The 18,809-nt window shown below is 42.2% G+C and overlaps 1 protein-coding gene across 1 annotated transcript; it reads right to left on the reverse strand.

Moving 5' to 3' along the window:
* Positions 1 to 1,246: 1,246 nt before the first annotated feature.
* On the reverse strand, positions 1,247 to 18,217 carry LOC124253329 (protein dcd1B-like). Its single transcript, XM_046687079.1, has 13 exons — positions 18,065 to 18,217; positions 14,641 to 14,773; positions 13,151 to 13,248; positions 12,537 to 12,598; positions 11,884 to 11,992; positions 11,478 to 11,512; positions 10,734 to 10,828; positions 10,045 to 10,152; positions 8,385 to 8,479; positions 6,266 to 6,376; positions 4,085 to 4,199; positions 1,816 to 2,032; positions 1,247 to 1,353 (listed from the first exon to the last, which is right to left on the reverse strand). The coding sequence occupies exons 1-13, from the start codon at positions 18,137 to 18,139 to the stop codon at positions 1,263 to 1,265; spliced, it is 1,344 nt and encodes a 447-aa protein (XP_046543035.1). The 5' UTR covers positions 18,140 to 18,217; the 3' UTR covers positions 1,247 to 1,262.
* Positions 18,218 to 18,809: the final 592 nt, after the last annotated feature.

Here is an 18,809-nt window from a genome sequence, read left to right on the forward strand (position 1 = left end):
ATTTTCTGTAGCATGTGTCTTGTAATTGACTTTTCAGATTTTTAATAGTTACATTTCATAGTTATATTTCGAGAGCTAATGCAGCTGGACATTTACGTTTAAATGGTAAAAATGGTTAATATGACATTAGGCTGCTTTTTAGCAACACCATCAATATCAAAACGTGGAGACAAGAAATCGCCGCCACTCATCGTCTCTTTGTGTTATTTCAGTTATATATCCAATTCAGCTTCTGTGAATAGCTTGGCTTTAACATACAACAGTGTTACATCTTTAGGTCTTCTTTCACTGTGACATACACCTTCAACATTAATTCACATAACACTTGGCAATTTTTAAATCTAATAATTTCTCTAATGTATTTTTTTTTTAAAATGAACGAAAATGCTGATATCATTTGTCCACAGGGGACATCAAATTTTTGAAAATACACGTATTCGATATTTCTGTTGATAAGCCAATAGCAGGTGAGGTTTTAAACAGAAGAGAAATGGTATTGTGTTACCGCACCATAAGCTATAAATAGCGATAGGACTATTGTATAGCCAGTCTAAGTAAATTAAGGCTCAGTATTATTCGTTACACTGCTATCCTTAGTCTAACAAAACCTAGTAGAAGGTCGCGTCAGCTAACCTTTGAGCGACCTATGACCCTCCAATCAAACGCAAGACGGCCGAACGGATTTAACCAATCAGACAACGACTACTTGTTAGGGTTCGGCGGGACTTACAAAACGGTTTTTGGATTTTCTCTTCAAACGAAAATCCGCATAAAACACAGATGTTTGACCTGCAGTATATACGCTTATGGGTTTCTAATGACATGGTTACTATTTGCTTATATTTTCGAAAGATGACATCCTTGAATATTGACAAAAACGCTATTTTCAGCGACTGTTTACTCATTGCGTGTATGACTCGGAAGCGATCGTGCGGAAAATAGCATTCGTTATCGTTCGAGTTTTTGAGTTTAAGGTTCAAACGGTATCTGCGAATGTTAACTTTCGCGATTTGGTAAGCTGTGGTCTAATTGGTCAGTCCAAAAGGTTAGCTGACGCGACCTACCACTAGGTTTTGTTAGACTCAGTATAGCAGTGTAACGAATAATACTGAGCCTAAGTTTACTTAGACTGATTGTATTGCACAAAGCGTAAATAACGATTGACATAATCCACACGTGCGATTTATCAGCTTCACCGGTTGCTCTATTTAGCAATAATATGTTCATTTCTATAGCAAAGACACAGTTTCATGCGTATTTCTTTATTTTCGACAGAATATACAATGTCTATTTGGTAAAAAGTTTGGAATTGGCTCTGCAAATATCTGGGTCATGTTCATTCTCACAAACTGTCTGAAAAAAAATTGCAAATCAGATCAGTTGCGAGTTCAGTCTTAAACAATAATAGCAAAGAAGAAATCATTTAAAACAGTGAGTGAGGTTAGTTTTGCCTCGCAATATTCCAACTATATGACGGCGGTCTGTAAACAATCGAGTCTGGACCAGACAATCTAGTGATCAACAGCATGAGAATCGATCTACGCAGCTGGGATACGATGACATGTATCAACAAAGTCAGCGAGCCTGACCACCCGATCCCGTTAGTCGCCTCTTACAAGCATGAGTTACTGAAGATCAATTTTTACCCGGATCTTCACGGGTACCTTTTAAACAAATATGTAAATGCCTTGCTGTATGCTTACGAACTTGAACACTGCTGTGTCGAACCACGGATAACTCGAAATATTTACGTGGGTCCTTCGACACAACGCTGTTTGACTAAAAGTAAATACAAAATTAGATTATATGACGAACCTCTCATATGCGTATTTGGGTCCGCTCTCGTAGGAACCCTTAGCGTTGGCCAGGTAGGCGATGTTCTCGGTGAGGTCGTACACTGCTACCTGCACGTTGCCTGTCTGGACGATGCTGACGACGTCTCTGATGATGACGCTGGCGTCAAGGTGACCGTAGTTCCGCTGTATCTGCGTGGCCAGGACCTGACTGTAACCAGGGCAAGCCCAGTCCATCCCTGCATACAGCCGTGAATATAGGTGAGAATACAAACAGAAATAGAGGAGAGAATATAGACAGGGATAAAGGCGAGAATATAGCCCCGAACATAGGCAGGAATATAGGAGAAGAATACAACCAGGAATATAGGAGAGATTAGAGGCAGGAATATAGGAGAAGAATACAACCAGGAATATAGGAGCGATTAGAGGCAGGAAATTAGGAGAAGAATACAACCAGGAATATAGGAGAGATTAGAGGCAGGAAATTAGGAGAAGAATACAACCAGGAATATAGGAGAGATTAGAGGCAGGAATATAGGAAGGAATACAACAAGGAATATAGGAGAGATTAGAGGCAGGAATATAGGAGAAGAATACAACCAGGAATATAGGAGAGATTAGAGGCAGGAATATAGGAGAAGAATACAACCAGGAATATAGGAGAGATTAGAGGAAGGAATACAGGAGAAGAATACAAACAGGAATATAGGAGAGATTAGAGGCAGGAATATAGGAGAAGAATACAACCAGGAATATAGGACTGACTGACTGACTGAGTTTAGTTTTACGCCGCTTTTAGCAATATTCCAGCAATATCACGGCGGGGGACACCAGAAATGGGCTTAACACATTGTGCCGATGTGGGGAATCGAACCCGGGCCTTCGCCGTGACGAGCCAACGCTTTAACCACTAGGCTACCCAACCGCCCCAGGAATATAGGAGCGATTAGAGGCAGGAAATTAGGAGAAGAATACAACCAGGAATATAGGAGAGATTAGAGGCAGGAAATTAGGAGAAGAATACAACCAGGAATATAGGAGAGATTAGAGGCAGGAATATAGGAGAAGAATACAACCAGGAATATAGGAGAGATTAGAGGCAAGAATATAGGAGAAGAATACAACCAGGAATATAGGAGAGATTAGAGGCAGGAATATAGGAGAAGAATACAACCAGGGATATAGGAAAGATTAGAGGCAGGAATATAGGCGAGAACAGATGCGAGAATATACTATTAGGCAATGATGCAATTGAGATTACACGCAACACCTATATTGAAATAATATAAGCGACAAAACCCTGCTACATTCATAAGGAGAGTCGATTGTAGAGTTTTTGGACGTTTGACACATGAACAAAACAACTGAAAGGAGATACGGTGCTGACCAAAGAGGTAAAACAATACTTAGTGGAATATGGGACCCGCGACGAGGATTCTGTCACGGCCGTGAGCCAAACAAACAAGACCCAGACAACTAGGCCATCGAAGCCCGCTTGGCCAGCCATGTGTATATCAGGGTTTATATACAGGTATGCAGGTAAGGACGTGTGAGTGAATTTAGTTTTACGCCGCAAGTAGGAATATTTCAGCTATATGGCGGCGGTCTGTAAATAATCGAGTCTGAACCAGACAATCCAGTGATCAACAGCATGAGCATCGATCTGCTCAATTGGAAACCGATGATATCTGTCAGCCAAGTCAGCGAGCCTGACCACCCGATCCCGTTAGTCGCCTCTTACGACATACATGGGTTACTGAAGGCCAATATTCTAACCCGGACCTTCAAGCGGGTTTATGCAGGTAGGAATATAGGCTGGAATGCAGTTACAATAAATGCCGTGTAAAGCTATAGCTAGAGCGATTGATGAATGCAAGAATATAGTAAGGAAAAGCACCAAATCAAACAGATTTAAAGAAAGAGTGAGTGAGTGAGTTGGGTTTTACACCGCTTTTTGCAATATTCCAGCAATATCCCGGCGGGGGACACCAGAAATGGGCTTCACACATTTTACCCATGTGGGGAAACGAACCCGGGTCTTCGGCGTGACAAGCGAACGCTTTAACCACTAGGCTACCCCACCGCTCCTAAAGAAAGAGAATACAGAGGGGAAGAAAATACAATCTGGGCAGGAATAACGCTAGGACTGGGGCTGGAAATATAAACAGCTACACAGACATGAATCCTGCAAGGGGGTATCGTGTCTGGACATTTTGTAACCATAATAGCATGAAGAAAGCTTCATAGGGAGATAAAGAGTTCGCGGTTGAAGTGACCCCTTGTCTCACCCCAGTACACGACATCCTTGATCCGAGGGTGCCATACTGCTAGGGGCTGCAACGTCGCATCGTCGTAGAAGTTGGCGGTGGAGGCAGAGTACTCAACTCCACGGAACGTCTGGCTCTGGAAGCATAGGTACCACGCATATAAAAATAGCACATTAACAGTTGATGGAATGTCAGACTCTTAAAGGATTGGCAAAACGCACAGGTAAACTTTGTAAAACATTAGTAGTTATCGCAATGCCTAGCTCTTGAAGCAGTTGTATATCACACAACATGGGATAGCCTTCTTATGCTGAAGATGTTTTCGATGCCTTGAGTGAGAGAGTGAGGTTAGTTTTACGCCGCGCTCAGCAATATTCCAGCTATTTGGTGGCAGTCTGTAAATAATCGAGTCTGGATCAGACAATCCAGTGATCAACAGTATTAGCATTTATCTACGCAGTTGGGATACGATAACATGTGTCAACCGATTCAGCGAGCCGTTAGTCGCCTCTTAGCACAAGCATGGGTTGCTGAAGACCAATTCTAACCCGTATTTTCTCCACGTTTTTTACGATGCCTTGACAGAATCAGAGGCTCACAAGGTTCCGTATCCATTATTTCGGGAGGAGGAGGCGACTAACGGGATCGGGTGGTCAGACACGCTAACTTGGTGGACACATGTCACCGGTTCCCCAATGCGCAGATCCATGCTCATGCTGTTGATCACTGGATTGTCTGGTCCTGACTCTTTTTTTTACAGACCGTCGCCATATAGCTGGAATATTGCTGGGTGCGGCGTAAAACTAAACTCACTCAGTCACTATTTTGGGATGACCAATTACCTTGCCGTCTCCGACCCCAAGAAGTAAGTCACAGGTCCGTTTGGCATTGGTAATTCTCTGCACTGCTTCATTGAGTGTAGTATCGTACTGTAAGATGTCTCGCAAGATGTTCTGAAGTAAGATACAGGTGAGATCAAGTAACGGAACTTATGTTATATCAAGGCACTCACAAACAAATCATCATCTTAGAGTTGATAGCGGATCTAGAGCGAGCATACCAAACTCAAACATCATGATGTAAAAGTCATGGAATGTAGCTTGTTGTATAAAGATATCATTTGCTGCTATTTGAATTCTACGTCCATCGAATCCAAATTAAAGATCCGATTTCAATGAGTGAGTGAGTTTAGTTTTATGCCGTTTTAGCTCTATTCCAGCAATATCAAGGCGGGGGACACCAGAAATGGGCTTCACACATCGAACCTGGGTCTTCAGCGTAACGAGCGAACGCTTTAAACACTAGGCTACTCCACCGCCTTCTGATTCCATATAGTGTATGAGTTTAGTTTTAGGCCGCACACAGCAATATTCCAGCTATGGGGGTGGTCTGTAAATAATCGAGTATGGACCAGACAATCCAGTGATCAACAGCATGAGCATCGATCTACGCAATTGGGATACGATGACATGTGTCAACCAAGTCAGCGAGCCTGACCACCCGACCCCTTTAGTCGCCTTTACGACAAGAATGGGTTACCGAAGACCAATTCTAACCTGGATCTTCATTGGCAAAACGCACAGGTAAACTTTGTAAAACATTAGTAGTTATCGCAATGCCCTAGCTCTTGAAGCAGTTGTATATCACACAACATGGGATAGCCTTCTTATGCTGAAGATGTTTTCGATGCCTTGAGTGAGAGAGAGTGAGGTTAGTTTTACGCCGCGCTCAGCAATATTCCAGCTATTTGGTGGCAGTCTGTAAATAATCGAGTCTGGATCAGACAATCCAGTGATCAACAGTATTAGCATTTATCTACGCAGTTGGGATACGATAACATGTGTCAACCGATTCAGCGAGCCGTTAGTCGCCTCTTAGCACAAGTATGGGTTGCTGAAGACCAATTCTAACCCGTATTTTCTCCACGTTTTTACGATGCCTTGACAGAATCAGGAGGCTCACAAGGTTCCGTATCCATTATTTCGGGAGGAGGAGGCGACTAACGGGATCGGGTGGTCAGACACGCTAACTTGGTGGACACATGTCACCGGTTCCCCAATGCGCAGATCCATGCTCATGCTGTTGATCACTGGATTGTCTGGTCCCTGACTCTTTACAGACCGTCGCCATATAGCTGGAATATTGCTGAAGTGCGGCGTAAAACTAAACTCACTCAGTCACTATTTTGGGATGACCAATTACCTTGCCGTCTCCGACCCCAAGAAGTAAGTCACAGGTCCGTTTGGCATTGGTAATTCTCTGCACTGCTTCATTGAGTGTAGTATCGTACTGTAAGATGTCTCGCAAGATGTTCTGAAGTAAGATACAGGTGAGATCAAGTAACGGAACTTATGTTATATCAAGGCACTCACAAACAAATCATCATCTTAGAGTTGATAGCGGATCTAGAGCGAGCATACCAAACTCAAACATCATGATGTAAAAGTCATGGAATGTAGCTTGTTGTATAAAGATATCATTTGCTGCTATTTGAATTCTACGTCCATCGAATCCAAATTAAAGATCCGATTTCAATGAGTGAGTGAGTTTAGTTTTATGCCGTTTTAGCTCTATTCCAGCAATATCAAGGCGGGGGACACCAGAAATGGGCTTCACACATCGAACCTGGGTCTTCAGCGTAACGAGCGAACGCTTTAAACACTAGGCTACTCCACCGCCTTCTGATTCCATATAGTGTATGAGTTTAGTTTTAGGCCGCACACAGCAATATTCCAGCTATGGGGGTGGTCTGTAAATAATCGAGTATGGACCAGACAATCCAGTGATCAACAGCATGAGCATCGATCTACGCAATTGGGATACGATGACATGTGTCAACCAAGTCAGCGAGCCTGACCACCCGACCCCTTTAGTCGCCTTTTACGACAAGAATGGGTTACCGAAGACCAATTCTAACCTGGATCTTCACGGGTGATTCCACTGAGATTGTGAAGATAAATGTAAGTCGATTAACGTTTGCTACCGCGGGTGTCAAGCAAGTTATATGCAGCACAAACACAGTATGGGTGAACACAGCACTAACACTGTATGGGTGAACAGAGCACTAACAATGTATGGGTGAACAGAGCACAAACACTGTATGGGTGAACACAGCACAAACACTGTATGGGTGAACAGAGCACAAACACTGTATGGGTGAACAGAGCACTAACACTGTATGGGTGAACAGAGCACAAACACTGTATGGGTGAACAGAGCACAAACACTGTATGGGTGAACAGAGCACAAACACTGTATGGGTGAACAGAGCACAAACAATGTATGGGTGAACAGAGCACAAACAATGTATGGGTGAACAGAGCACAAACACTGTATGGGTGAACACAGCACAAACACTGTATGGGTGAACAGAGCACAAACACTGTATGGGTGAACAGAGCGCAAACAATGTATGGGTGAACACAGCACAAACACTGTATGGGTAAACACAGCACAAACACTGTATGGGTGAACAGAGCACAAACACTGTATGGGTGAACACAGCACAAACACTGTATGGGTGAACAGAGCACAAACACTGTATGGGTGAACAGAGCACAAACACTGTATGGGTGAACACAGCACAAACACTGTATGGGTGAACAGAGCACAAACACTGTATGGGTGAACAGAGCACAAACACTGTATGGGTGAACAGAGCACAAACACTGTATGGGTGAACAGAGCACAAACACTGTATGGGTGAACAGAGCACAAACACTGTATGGGTGAACAGAGCACTAACACTGTATGTGTGAACAGAGCACAAACACTGTATGGGTGAACACAGCACAAACACTGTATGGGTGAACAGAGCACAAACACTGTATGGGTGAACAGAGCACAAACACTGTATGGGTGAACAGAGCACAAACACTGTATGGGTGAACAGAGCACAAACACTGTATGGGTGAACAGAGCACAAACACTGTATGGGTGAACAGAGCACAAACACTGTATGGGTGAACAGAGCACAAACACTGTATGGGTGAACAGGCACAAACACTGTATGGGTGAACAGGCACAAACACTGTATGGGTGAACAGAGCACTAACACTGTATGGGTGAACAGAGCACAAACACTGTATGGGTGAACAGAGCACAAACACTGTATGGGTGAACAGAGCACAAACACTGTATGGGTGAACAGAGCACTAACACTGTATGGGTGAACAGAGCACTAACACTGTATGGGTGAACAGAGCACTAACACTGTATGGGTGAACAGAGCACAAACACTGTATGGGTGAACAGAGCACAAACACTGTATGGGTGAACAGAGCATTGGTTTAGTTAATGTGCCTGTATATAGAGTACCTACAGTGAACGGGATGCCGAATCTTGACTCCTTGCCGAAGCTGGCGTCAGGAAATGATACCCCTATCTCAGATATAGCCATTTTCACCGAGTTCATTCCTGGAAAGTAAACTTGAGCTTTAGAAAATAATCATACTTATTCACAAACTCATCAATTGGGAGAAAATGTTCCTTGTCATGGTGTCTATTTCCAGTCATTCTACGTCTAGACGATGGCAGTCAAGTTTCAAGCGTCATGCTTCAAATGGAACCTTTTGCAATGTGAATAAGATTCTGCTGATTCATTAATCTTCATAGTATTTTGGGTGTTATCAGACTAACGTAGAGTGTCTTACTATATTGAGTGAGTGAGTGAGTATGGTTTTACGCCGCTTTTAGCAATATTCCAGCAATATCACGGCGGGGGACACCAGAAATGGGCTTCACACATTGTACCCATGTGGGGAGTCGAACCCGGGTCTTCGGCGTGACGAGCGGACGCTTTAACCACTAGGCTACCCACCGCCCCTCTTACTATATTGACCCTAACTTAATGGGATAGCTATTTTGCCAGTATCACGACCATAGTTTCGGGACTAGAGGTTTGGTTTGTTGTTTTACGCCGCACTCAGCAATATTCCAGCTATGTGGCGACGGTCTGTAAATAATCGAGTCTGGACCTGACAATCCAGTGATCCACATCATGAGCATCTACTCAATTGGGATAAGATGACACGTGTCAACTAAGTCAGCGAACCTGACCACCCGATTCCGTTAGTTTCGTCTCACAACAAGCATGGTTTACTGAGGATCAATTCTAACACGGATCTTCACGGGACTACAGGGTTGCAGTGCACCATTTCGCAACTGCATTAAGCGATTATTACGATGGTCGTAACTCTTACAATCACCGTATTAAGATCGTGTCGTGATGGTCGTAACTCTTTACAATCACCGATATAATATCGTGTTGTGATGGTCGTAACTCTTTACAATCACCGTTATAAGATCGTGTCGTGATGGTCGTAACTCTTTACAATCACCGTTATAAGATCGTGTCGTGATGGTCGTAACTCTTTACAATCACCGTTATAAGATCGTGTTGTGATGGTCGTAACTCTTTACAATCACCGTTATAAGATCGTCTCGTGATGGTCGTAACTCTTTACAATCACCGTTATAAGATCGTGTCGTGATGGTCGTAACTCTTTACAATCACCGTTATAAGATCGTGTCGTGATGGCCGTAACTCTTTACAATCACCGTTATAAGATCGTGTCGTGTAAGTGGACTAAGGACAATAAATGACAATTGTGCATTAACATTCCATGTTCCAAGTGACATGTGAAATCTAACAATAATTCATCAAAGTTTGGCAATATACACATAGGTCGTTTGGAACGAGAGATTCACCTGTGATAAAACCAATCAAGACTAAAAGATTCACCTTTGATGGAAAGAATCAAGAATAAAAGATTCACCTGTGATAGAAAGAATCAAGACTAACAGATTCACCTGTGATAGAACCAATCAAGAATAAAAGATTCACCTGTGATATAACCAATCTAGACTAAAAGATTCACCTGTGATAGAACCAATCAAGCCTAACAGATTCACCTGTTATAGAACCAATCAAGAATAAAAGACTCACCTGTGATAGAACCAATCAAGAATAAAAGATTCACCTGTGATAGAACCAATCCACCCCGTCCACCCGAAGTTGGCCCAGGGCTGTCCGTATGTGCTGTTGACAGGGTGGTACACGGTCACCTGCGGGAAGTCCTTGAAGGGACCTGTAATACGGGCGTGGTAAGGTGAGTGAGTGAGCTGGGATCAAAGTCGCTTTGCACAGACTTGTAAGCTAGATGTGCGAGGCAAATGCCTCCGACATTAACCTCTTCAGTGAACACTGGCGAGAAAGCTAGAAATATATTACGAGGAATCTTGGATTCGAACCAATGATTACAGGTTCTATACTAGTTGTAGAGGGCTGGGTCATTCGTGCCCAGATTCCATGATGAGTAACCATTGCAAGGTGATGTGTCTAAATACCAGCCCAACTCTCCAGGAATAATCGAAAGTTGAACAGCAGTGGTAGCGAGAGTTTGTAATGTGAAGGCTCGGGTAGCTTGGTGGTTAAAGCGTTGGCTCGTCACGCCGAAGACACGAGTTCGATTCCCTCCTGGGGTGCAACGTGTGAAGCCTATTTCTAGTGTTCCCCGCCGTGATATTGCTGGAATATTGCTACAAGCGGCGTAAAACCATACTCACTCACACAATAATGGGATGAGAAGGACCATGATAGCTGTAGCAATTCAAGCCTTGTCGCCGTGTACAGTCACTATAACTATAGCGATATACACACATTACTGACCATCCACTGCCCAGTCCAGGGCGCGAAGCTGGAGGAGCGATCCATTCCTGGCAAGACTGTTACCCCAGGCGCCTATCATAGAACATGATCCTTTTCTGGAACAATTACGGTATGTTCTGAGCATGCATGGGTAAGATTGATCGGTTTACACACGCAAGTAATATCTCAGTTATATCATGGCAGTCTGTAAATAATCAAGTCTTGGTCAGGTCTTGGTCTGTTTTTGTTAGCAAGAACCAGTGCTGCAACATGATGCAGTTATCAAGTAACTAATTGACTTGTCTTTCCGTGTGTTTATGACAGTAGCACCGGTGGTGGAGGATCCGCTCATCGTTTTGCGAAAACCTGACTACTGCATCATTACTGTAATAATTTGATACCGATTCATTGATACGTGCCTATTACATGTATGTATATAGACGGAATCGTACAGTGGACTATGCCTGGAGCAGGTGCATCTTATGGAAATGGTTTTGTCACTTTTTAATTTTATATATAAATGACTCCTGATAGGACATATGAAGGCCCACATGGGTACAATGTGTTAAGCCCATTTCTGGTGTCCCCCGCCGTGATATTGCTGGAATATTGCTAAAAGCGGCGTAAAACCAAACTCACTCACTCACTCACGTATGAAGGACAACGTTGAATTATATTATATTGAATGAATAACTTCGTTATCCACAATGAAATATATTTTTTACATATGCAAATATTCAAGTAAAGGGTTGATGACATACTCACGTTAGCTCGCCTATCAAATGGATGTACAAAATTTTCTGTAAACAAAAATGATTCTTTAATTTCAGAATTTTATCGACGTTATTCGATCGTTACATTGAAGTTTGTTATAAGTTGATCCTTAAGACAGCATTATGAATGTTCAGGAAATAGATAGATCAACTTCTACTCTATGGCTATGGTATTTCCTACTTTAAGTACAACCTACGATGTACAACTTGTTAAATATAAACTACAAGTCCAACCTTTCCTCACCCCTGTTTATGTAACAACTGGCACTCGCCTTATGAATGTGTCTTGTTGCACAGCCCGCTTCATGACATTTACCTTCGTTACAAAGAACGAACACCTGTCTAATAGCATAGTCAGGCTGCATAGCCAGTCCCATGTCTGACAAGGAGACACCTGCCTTATAGTCTTGTCCCGTGGCATCAGCCAGCCCCCTGACCTCGTCAAAAAACGCTTGCGGTGTGTGCTTCTTCGTCGCTAATAACTCAAGGTCAAGGGCAACGTCCAGACTTGATCAAACCAGAAGGTATACAATATGTTAAAACATAATGAAGCCCAACTGCACAACGCCACAATATCATTAAGTGTTGTGGGTGTGAGAGCGAACGTAAGAGATATGACATAATGATAAAACATATGACATAATGATTGATTTCTTCGCTAAACAGAGATTAACGTCATAACAAACAGACAAAAAAAAACCCAAACACTTTAGCTGACACTGACGGCGTGTTCTGTCTGCCTGTTATGAACGAAGCTTGCTATAGGGTGTATCAGGGAGACTATAAAATGTTGTAGAGTATCCCAGGGTGTATGTACAACGTGATGTGGACAGAAAGAGTACAAGCACACTGAGGTGTAGATCTGAGGGTGAATGTAAAACGTGACGTTGACATAAAACGTCTAAGCAAGTGTTCTGTGTAGATGGGAACTGTAGGATGTAGACCAAACAGTTGTAGGTGCAATAGGGTGTGGCACGAAGGATGTGTGTGTAAAGGACCATGATATACCGGTGCATGTTTTCTAATTGTAAGTTGCAATCTAATCGCTTACCCAAAAGTTGCAACATCGTCCAAGAACCAGTCAAGGAATTTCAGGTTCTTCAATCCTCCTACCTAGTGGAGAAAACAGAGGGCAAGGTCACAACGCTATCACCACATTAATCCTGGATCCGTTACACACATGACCATATCCGTTAACATTATTAGGTATCTAGGTTCAATGTCCTTTAACATTATCACACACCTAAGTACCAAGTCAAGTAGCGCAAAGAATTATTTCTACAGATTCGACAAGTTCTATAATTAATAGAACGTCAACATAAAAGATTAACAAGTTTGGATTATCCGTCGAGAAAAGATCTTTTTGAGAAATGGGTCACAGCCTCAATGTACATAAAAAGTGTTTGTTTTGCCCAACGCCACACAGCAGTATTCCGACGCCATTCGAGGACGGCTAAGTCGTGAACAGAGAATCAAATGACACGACCTCACGTTAACTGATTTTGTTGAAAATAACTACATGTGAAAGGGCTCCAGACCTATTCTTAAGATATGAGTGCTGTCAATACCGTTCAAGCCTTTAAATATACAGCTTACAATCGCAATGCTGACCGCTTAAGGCAAAAAGCTACATGGTTTTCCAAATTGGAATGACTGATGACTCACTATCTGGTCCTCCATGTACTCCCATACTTGCTGAATCATAGACGTCGCTTCGTCCTTGACGATGCTGCCCTGAGCAAACCCCATCTCGTACGGCGTACCTGCATACGTACAGTACGTCATTAGCTGGAGGAAGGGGATCTAATCGAGTCTCTCGCGATGCTAGCCATAGAAATCGAATAAGCTCAGAGTTTGTTGACACTCTTAAAAACGCAATATCTACTTAAGATTAAACTGTGTCAACACAAGCATCGTCATTATTGTATAAACTCTGCATGGTCACTGATATGTTTTTTGAGTGAGTTTAGTTTTACGCCACCTTTAGCAATAGTCCATCAATATCGCGATAGGGGACACAAAAAATGGACTTCACACATTATAATCATGTTGGGAATCGAACCCGGGTCTTCGGCGTGACGACCGAACGCTTTAACTATTAGGCTACCCCGCCGCCAAACACATATATATGGTGTCCCGGAGGGGACATCGCTTTATCGACGGAGGTAAGCCCAGAGAGGCGTCGAAGCGATAACACGAAACTAGAGAGCGTTTCATTGCTTTCTCCTTAAAAGTTCGATAAACCGATGCCCCCTCAACATGATTACCCCTACATGCCTTTTGTGGCAGTGTTGTATATATGTCTGTATTTTACATATTTGTATATATTTGATGCAATGAAATAGTGCATTAACTGTTTACTGTAATGTACAGAATAAAATATACTTAGCTCCTGGTTGATATATCTTTTATTCAACTTTAATATTAGTTAACTGCCTTTGGATAGTTAACTACATTAGGGACCATGCATAATGTATGGCTAGAGGGGGTGATGGTGATATCTATGGAGAAGTATGTACAATGTGAATGACCCCCACCACCCCCCTAAAATTTATGTACAAACTTAGTGACCCCCCTCTGCATGTCATGTACAAAATCAATGACCCCCCTCCACATTCCCATGTTTTGTAAGCCTAATTTTTAAATATTTTTATGTACAAACTTGATTACCCCCCCTAGTACACGTGTACAAAATTGATGACCCCCCCTACCTCCCCAGAACAAAATGGGTGATCCCCCCTTAAAATCATCATCACCCCACTAGCCATAACAATGAACGGTCCCTTATACCACGACATCCGTTTGAATGAGATGTGTGATTATATATGAATGTAGATATGGATAGCGATTGTGATGTACCCTTATATACGCATGTGTGTGTGTGTATATATATATATATATATATATATATATACACACACACACAAACAAATATATATATATATATATATTGCTATGTATATGTTTCAGGGCGTTTTGTTCTGACTCTGGCTCCTCAAATAAATCCTTGAAAACTCAAACACGACCTGTGTGTTATTCCTGAACAACCCCGGTTATACTCTGAAGCTCCAAGTACCGTCGAGCTCACATGCTACCAGATTACAACCATCTCTAAATGGTATACAGCTGTACATCTAGTTGTGTGTTACACCTACCATACACATGGAGGATGTAGTATGAGTCTTCCCCAGTCCCTACAGTGAACAGCTTGGCGTTCTTGATCGTCCTGACCAGGAGGGGTGGCCGTGTCTCCACTGGGAGGAGGTTGGGGACGGCGCTGGGAGAGGGCTTTTGGGATGAAATACAGTCATTGTTGGTCACGATATGGATGAATCTGACGGCTGATACGATCGGATATGCAATTTGATTGCATTCCTGCTCAGGCATCGAACTCTCTAAAGATCCTAAAACCTGACTCTGTTCCGGCAGCATTTGGTTACATGATCTGTCCGATCACAAACACCTTGTATATGGCTCAGTCTGGTATTCCGAGAGAATCTACACTGGTACACTTACTTCGAGAGCATCCAGCCAGACATCAGACGTGAATAAATTCAACTGAAATAATTTCGAACTAAAGAAGTAGCAAAGTTAACCCCAACCGAACCGCAGTCCACATTCACGATTGTAATTAAACATTATTAAAAACAAAGCAATGCCAAAACACAAGCGCATGGATGTCATATCTCCATGGAAACACGCTCGCTGCCAGTATAAACTGACCCAGTTCAATGTGACGTGAAGTCTACACGTCCTACATGCTATTATATAGCTACCTGTGGGTTTACTACTTGTGCTTATCTGTCTGTGATTGCACTGAAATACTTGTGAACATCAGAGGTAATCACTGTCTGCCATACAGACCTTGCAACAAACATATCCAGCACAGCCCATGCAAATCTAGAATGTGTGGCAAGTCTAGATTATAACAGTTTCAGGTCTGAAAATACAGAAAGTCTCTGGGGTCCTTTCAATACTTTAAGACTTCGTCTTGAATATGTTCATTTCAGAGACTTGATGTTAGTCTAAGGTTATCAGTGTTTCAGAGAATAGATTGGGTGCTGAAAGGTGATGAAAAAGACCATTACTGGTTCGTCAACGTGTTTTCATTTACAATTTCACATTAAGACTCATATTTACATCTATAAATGTATTACTGGTTCGTCAACGTGTTTTCATTTACAATTTCACATTAAGACTCATATTTACATCTATAAATGTATTACTGGTTCGTCAACGTGTTTTCATTTACAATTTCACATTAAGACTCATATTTACATCTATAAATGTATTACTGGTTCGTCAACGTGTTTTCATTTACAAATTCACATTAAGACTCATATTTACATCTATAAATGTATTACTGGTTCGTCAACGTGTTTTCATTTACAATTTCACATTAAGACTCATATTTACATCTATAAATGTATAAGTAGTTTAAGTCTCAAAGCCAAATTTTTTAATTTTTAAGATTACAAAGGAACTACCGTTTACATGAAGTCACCAAGTAATGTTTTCTCAGGTTCGTTTATTCGCCAAAGGTCACACATGCTGTTTATTTTACTGACTTGCCAAAGGGAATCAGTTTGCTCGGGTGACATAAAATCACTGTGGCGGAATTCCTTCAATGTCAGTCAGTCTATCCTATGCACATGCGATGATGTTACAAGCCTGATTAGTTCACATTGTTCCTCGAAGGCATGCAGGTATACTGTCATGAAAGTTCTGTTCTTTGTCTGTCATTTGTGAAGAAATATTTGAATGTTTGTTTTTCTAATCAAATCGATTTGATGGTTCCAGGGTGATTTTGACAGTCTGCACAGTTGGAGAACTGGCACTTCCAAAGGCCTAAACATTCTTATCATCACATTTCTATATGAACGTTCCCCAGGACTGATTGAGTGAGTGTATAATAGTGCTCCATTATTATCATAGTGTATCAGTTCAACGCATGAGGAAAGCCCGAAGCTAAAGATCTGAGGAGCATGTACACTACTTGACCGAACCCCACGTGCACGACTATGGTGCTGACAATCCAAATCATTGGTGCGAACCTGGATTCGAACCCAAGGTCGTAGGTTCCTGCGTCCCAAGAGACCCAACTCTGCACAGTTTATTATGGTAATAAACGATAGGACACCAATAACATGTCGGTTGACCATTCAAAGTGTTTTCGTGAGTTGTATTTCAACCGATTTACTAGCAGTTATCAACAACCAAGTTTATAGGTTAGACAGCTGTTTATCATTTTGCCAGGCAAAACTCGTCACGTTTTGAGTACACATGATCTAAGAAGTATGTACTCCTTCGGTACAGTTTGAATTCGTCAATTCGTCAATTCGTACCCGTGAAGATCGGGGTTAGAATTGATCTTCAGTAACCCATGCTTGTCGTAAGAGGTGACTATCGGGATCGGGTGGTCAGGCTTACAGACTTGGTTGACACAATGTCGTCGTATCCCAATTGCGTAGATCGATGCTCATGCTGTTGATCACTGGATTGTCTGGTCCAGACTCGATTAATTACATACCATATAGCTGGAAATTGCCGCTTGCGGCGTAAAATAAACTCAGTCAATTCGTCAAGCTGTTGTAGTTACGTGATTGACCGGGATTCACGATCGACAAACAGCTCACAGTGGTATTTGATTTGGTTTCGATCATTGTTATGTAACACTATACATTTTCACTATACATTACATCTTGCAGACTATGAATATAAATTTCTTCATCTTCTCGTCACTCACTAGTTGTCGATGATAATTTGAGGGAAACAGCTGCAGTCAGCCGTAGGATTTCACTTTTGTGTGCTGAGGTTAAAAGGGTTTCACCATCGCGTCTATGATTTGTTTCACAAACATATAGCGACGTGCTTGTACGTACGTGGGTGGATGCTTGTACTTGTCTGGTGTGAGTGAGTGAGTTTGGTTTTATGCCGCCTTTAGCAATATTCCAACAATACCACTGCGGGGGACACCAGAAATGGGCTCCACACTTTGTACCCATTTTGGGAATCGAACCAGGGTCTTCGGCGTGACAAGCGGACGCTGTAACCACTAGGCTACCCCACCACCAGTACTAGTATGGACATTAGTGCCAGACCGTTGATATATCACGCTGTATATTTTAACGTGAATGGGATAATCAAGACAGAGTAGTCGGAGGTTATTGTTTTATCTCCGTACTGCCGAACATAGGCATGGCAACAACAAATACCATATTATAATGTCTTTTGTCATGACACAGACAGAGGAATCGAACCACCAAGCTCCCGCTCCCCGACAGTCCATTGTATTAAAAGTAAAATTAAGGCAGGGTTCACTCAGTGCCAATATTTACAAACTCCATTCACAGTGCCAGAAACAAATGCCTGCAGACTAAGGGATCTTCTGGTCAGACTCGCTGACTTGGTTAAAATATGTCATCGTATCCTAATTGCGCAGACTGACGCGCACGATGTGATTTAAATTACTGGGTATAGATCGTCCAGACCAGATTCTTTTAACAGACCAGTGTCATAGAACTGGAACACAAACAAACATATAAAAACAACCAAAGACACATTGTGTCTGGTACTGACCGAGCCATCGCACTCCGCCGTCTCAGTGTTGGAGAAGCAGGAGACCACAGTCAGGAAGATGAGATACACTCGCATCTCGGTCACATCAAGTGTCAAACAAACCGAGTAGTAGTATTTCCGTTAAAGTCTCAAGTGTCACAGAAGTCGTGTCAACTCACCTCATTCTTCTCGTGTGAAGATCAGCAGGTGACAGATATGATTATTGAACTTATACAACTATGACGTGAGGACGTTACAGCTCAAGGTCGAATAGGTGGAAAGTCTTTGGCCATTTTAGTCTACCCTCAATACTGTTTGTCTCCAAATATTCCATTATATTTCGGCATTATTTACTTCTATAAGTGGACAGGGAAGATCCGGGTTAGAAATAGTCCTCAGCAACCCATGCTTGTCGTAAGAGGTGACTTACAGGATCGTGGTCAGGTTCGCTGACTTGGTTGACACGTCATCGGTTCCAAATTGCGTAGATCGATGTTCATGCTGTTGATCACTGGATTGTCTGGTTCCGACTCGATTATTTACATACCGCGGCCATATTGCTGGAATATTGCTGAGTGCGACGTTAAACAATAATCAAACCAAAACTTCATTAAGTATCTTTGACTCAGAGAATAAATTACTAAAGGAGTTCAACTTAAGAGTCTAGAAAGACGTCAAGACGGTCTAAAATTAAGAATTACTATTTTCCTTGGGATATGCAATAGCCTTAGTCACGGTTGATGGGTGGTGGAAGTCTTTTGATGAG

The sequence above is a fragment of the Haliotis rubra genome, unplaced genomic scaffold (genome assembly GCF_003918875.1).
Source record: "Haliotis rubra isolate DU_JTF1 unplaced genomic scaffold, ASM391887v1 Scf539, whole genome shotgun sequence".
Lineage (NCBI taxonomy): Eukaryota > Metazoa > Mollusca > Gastropoda > Lepetellida > Haliotidae > Haliotis > Haliotis rubra.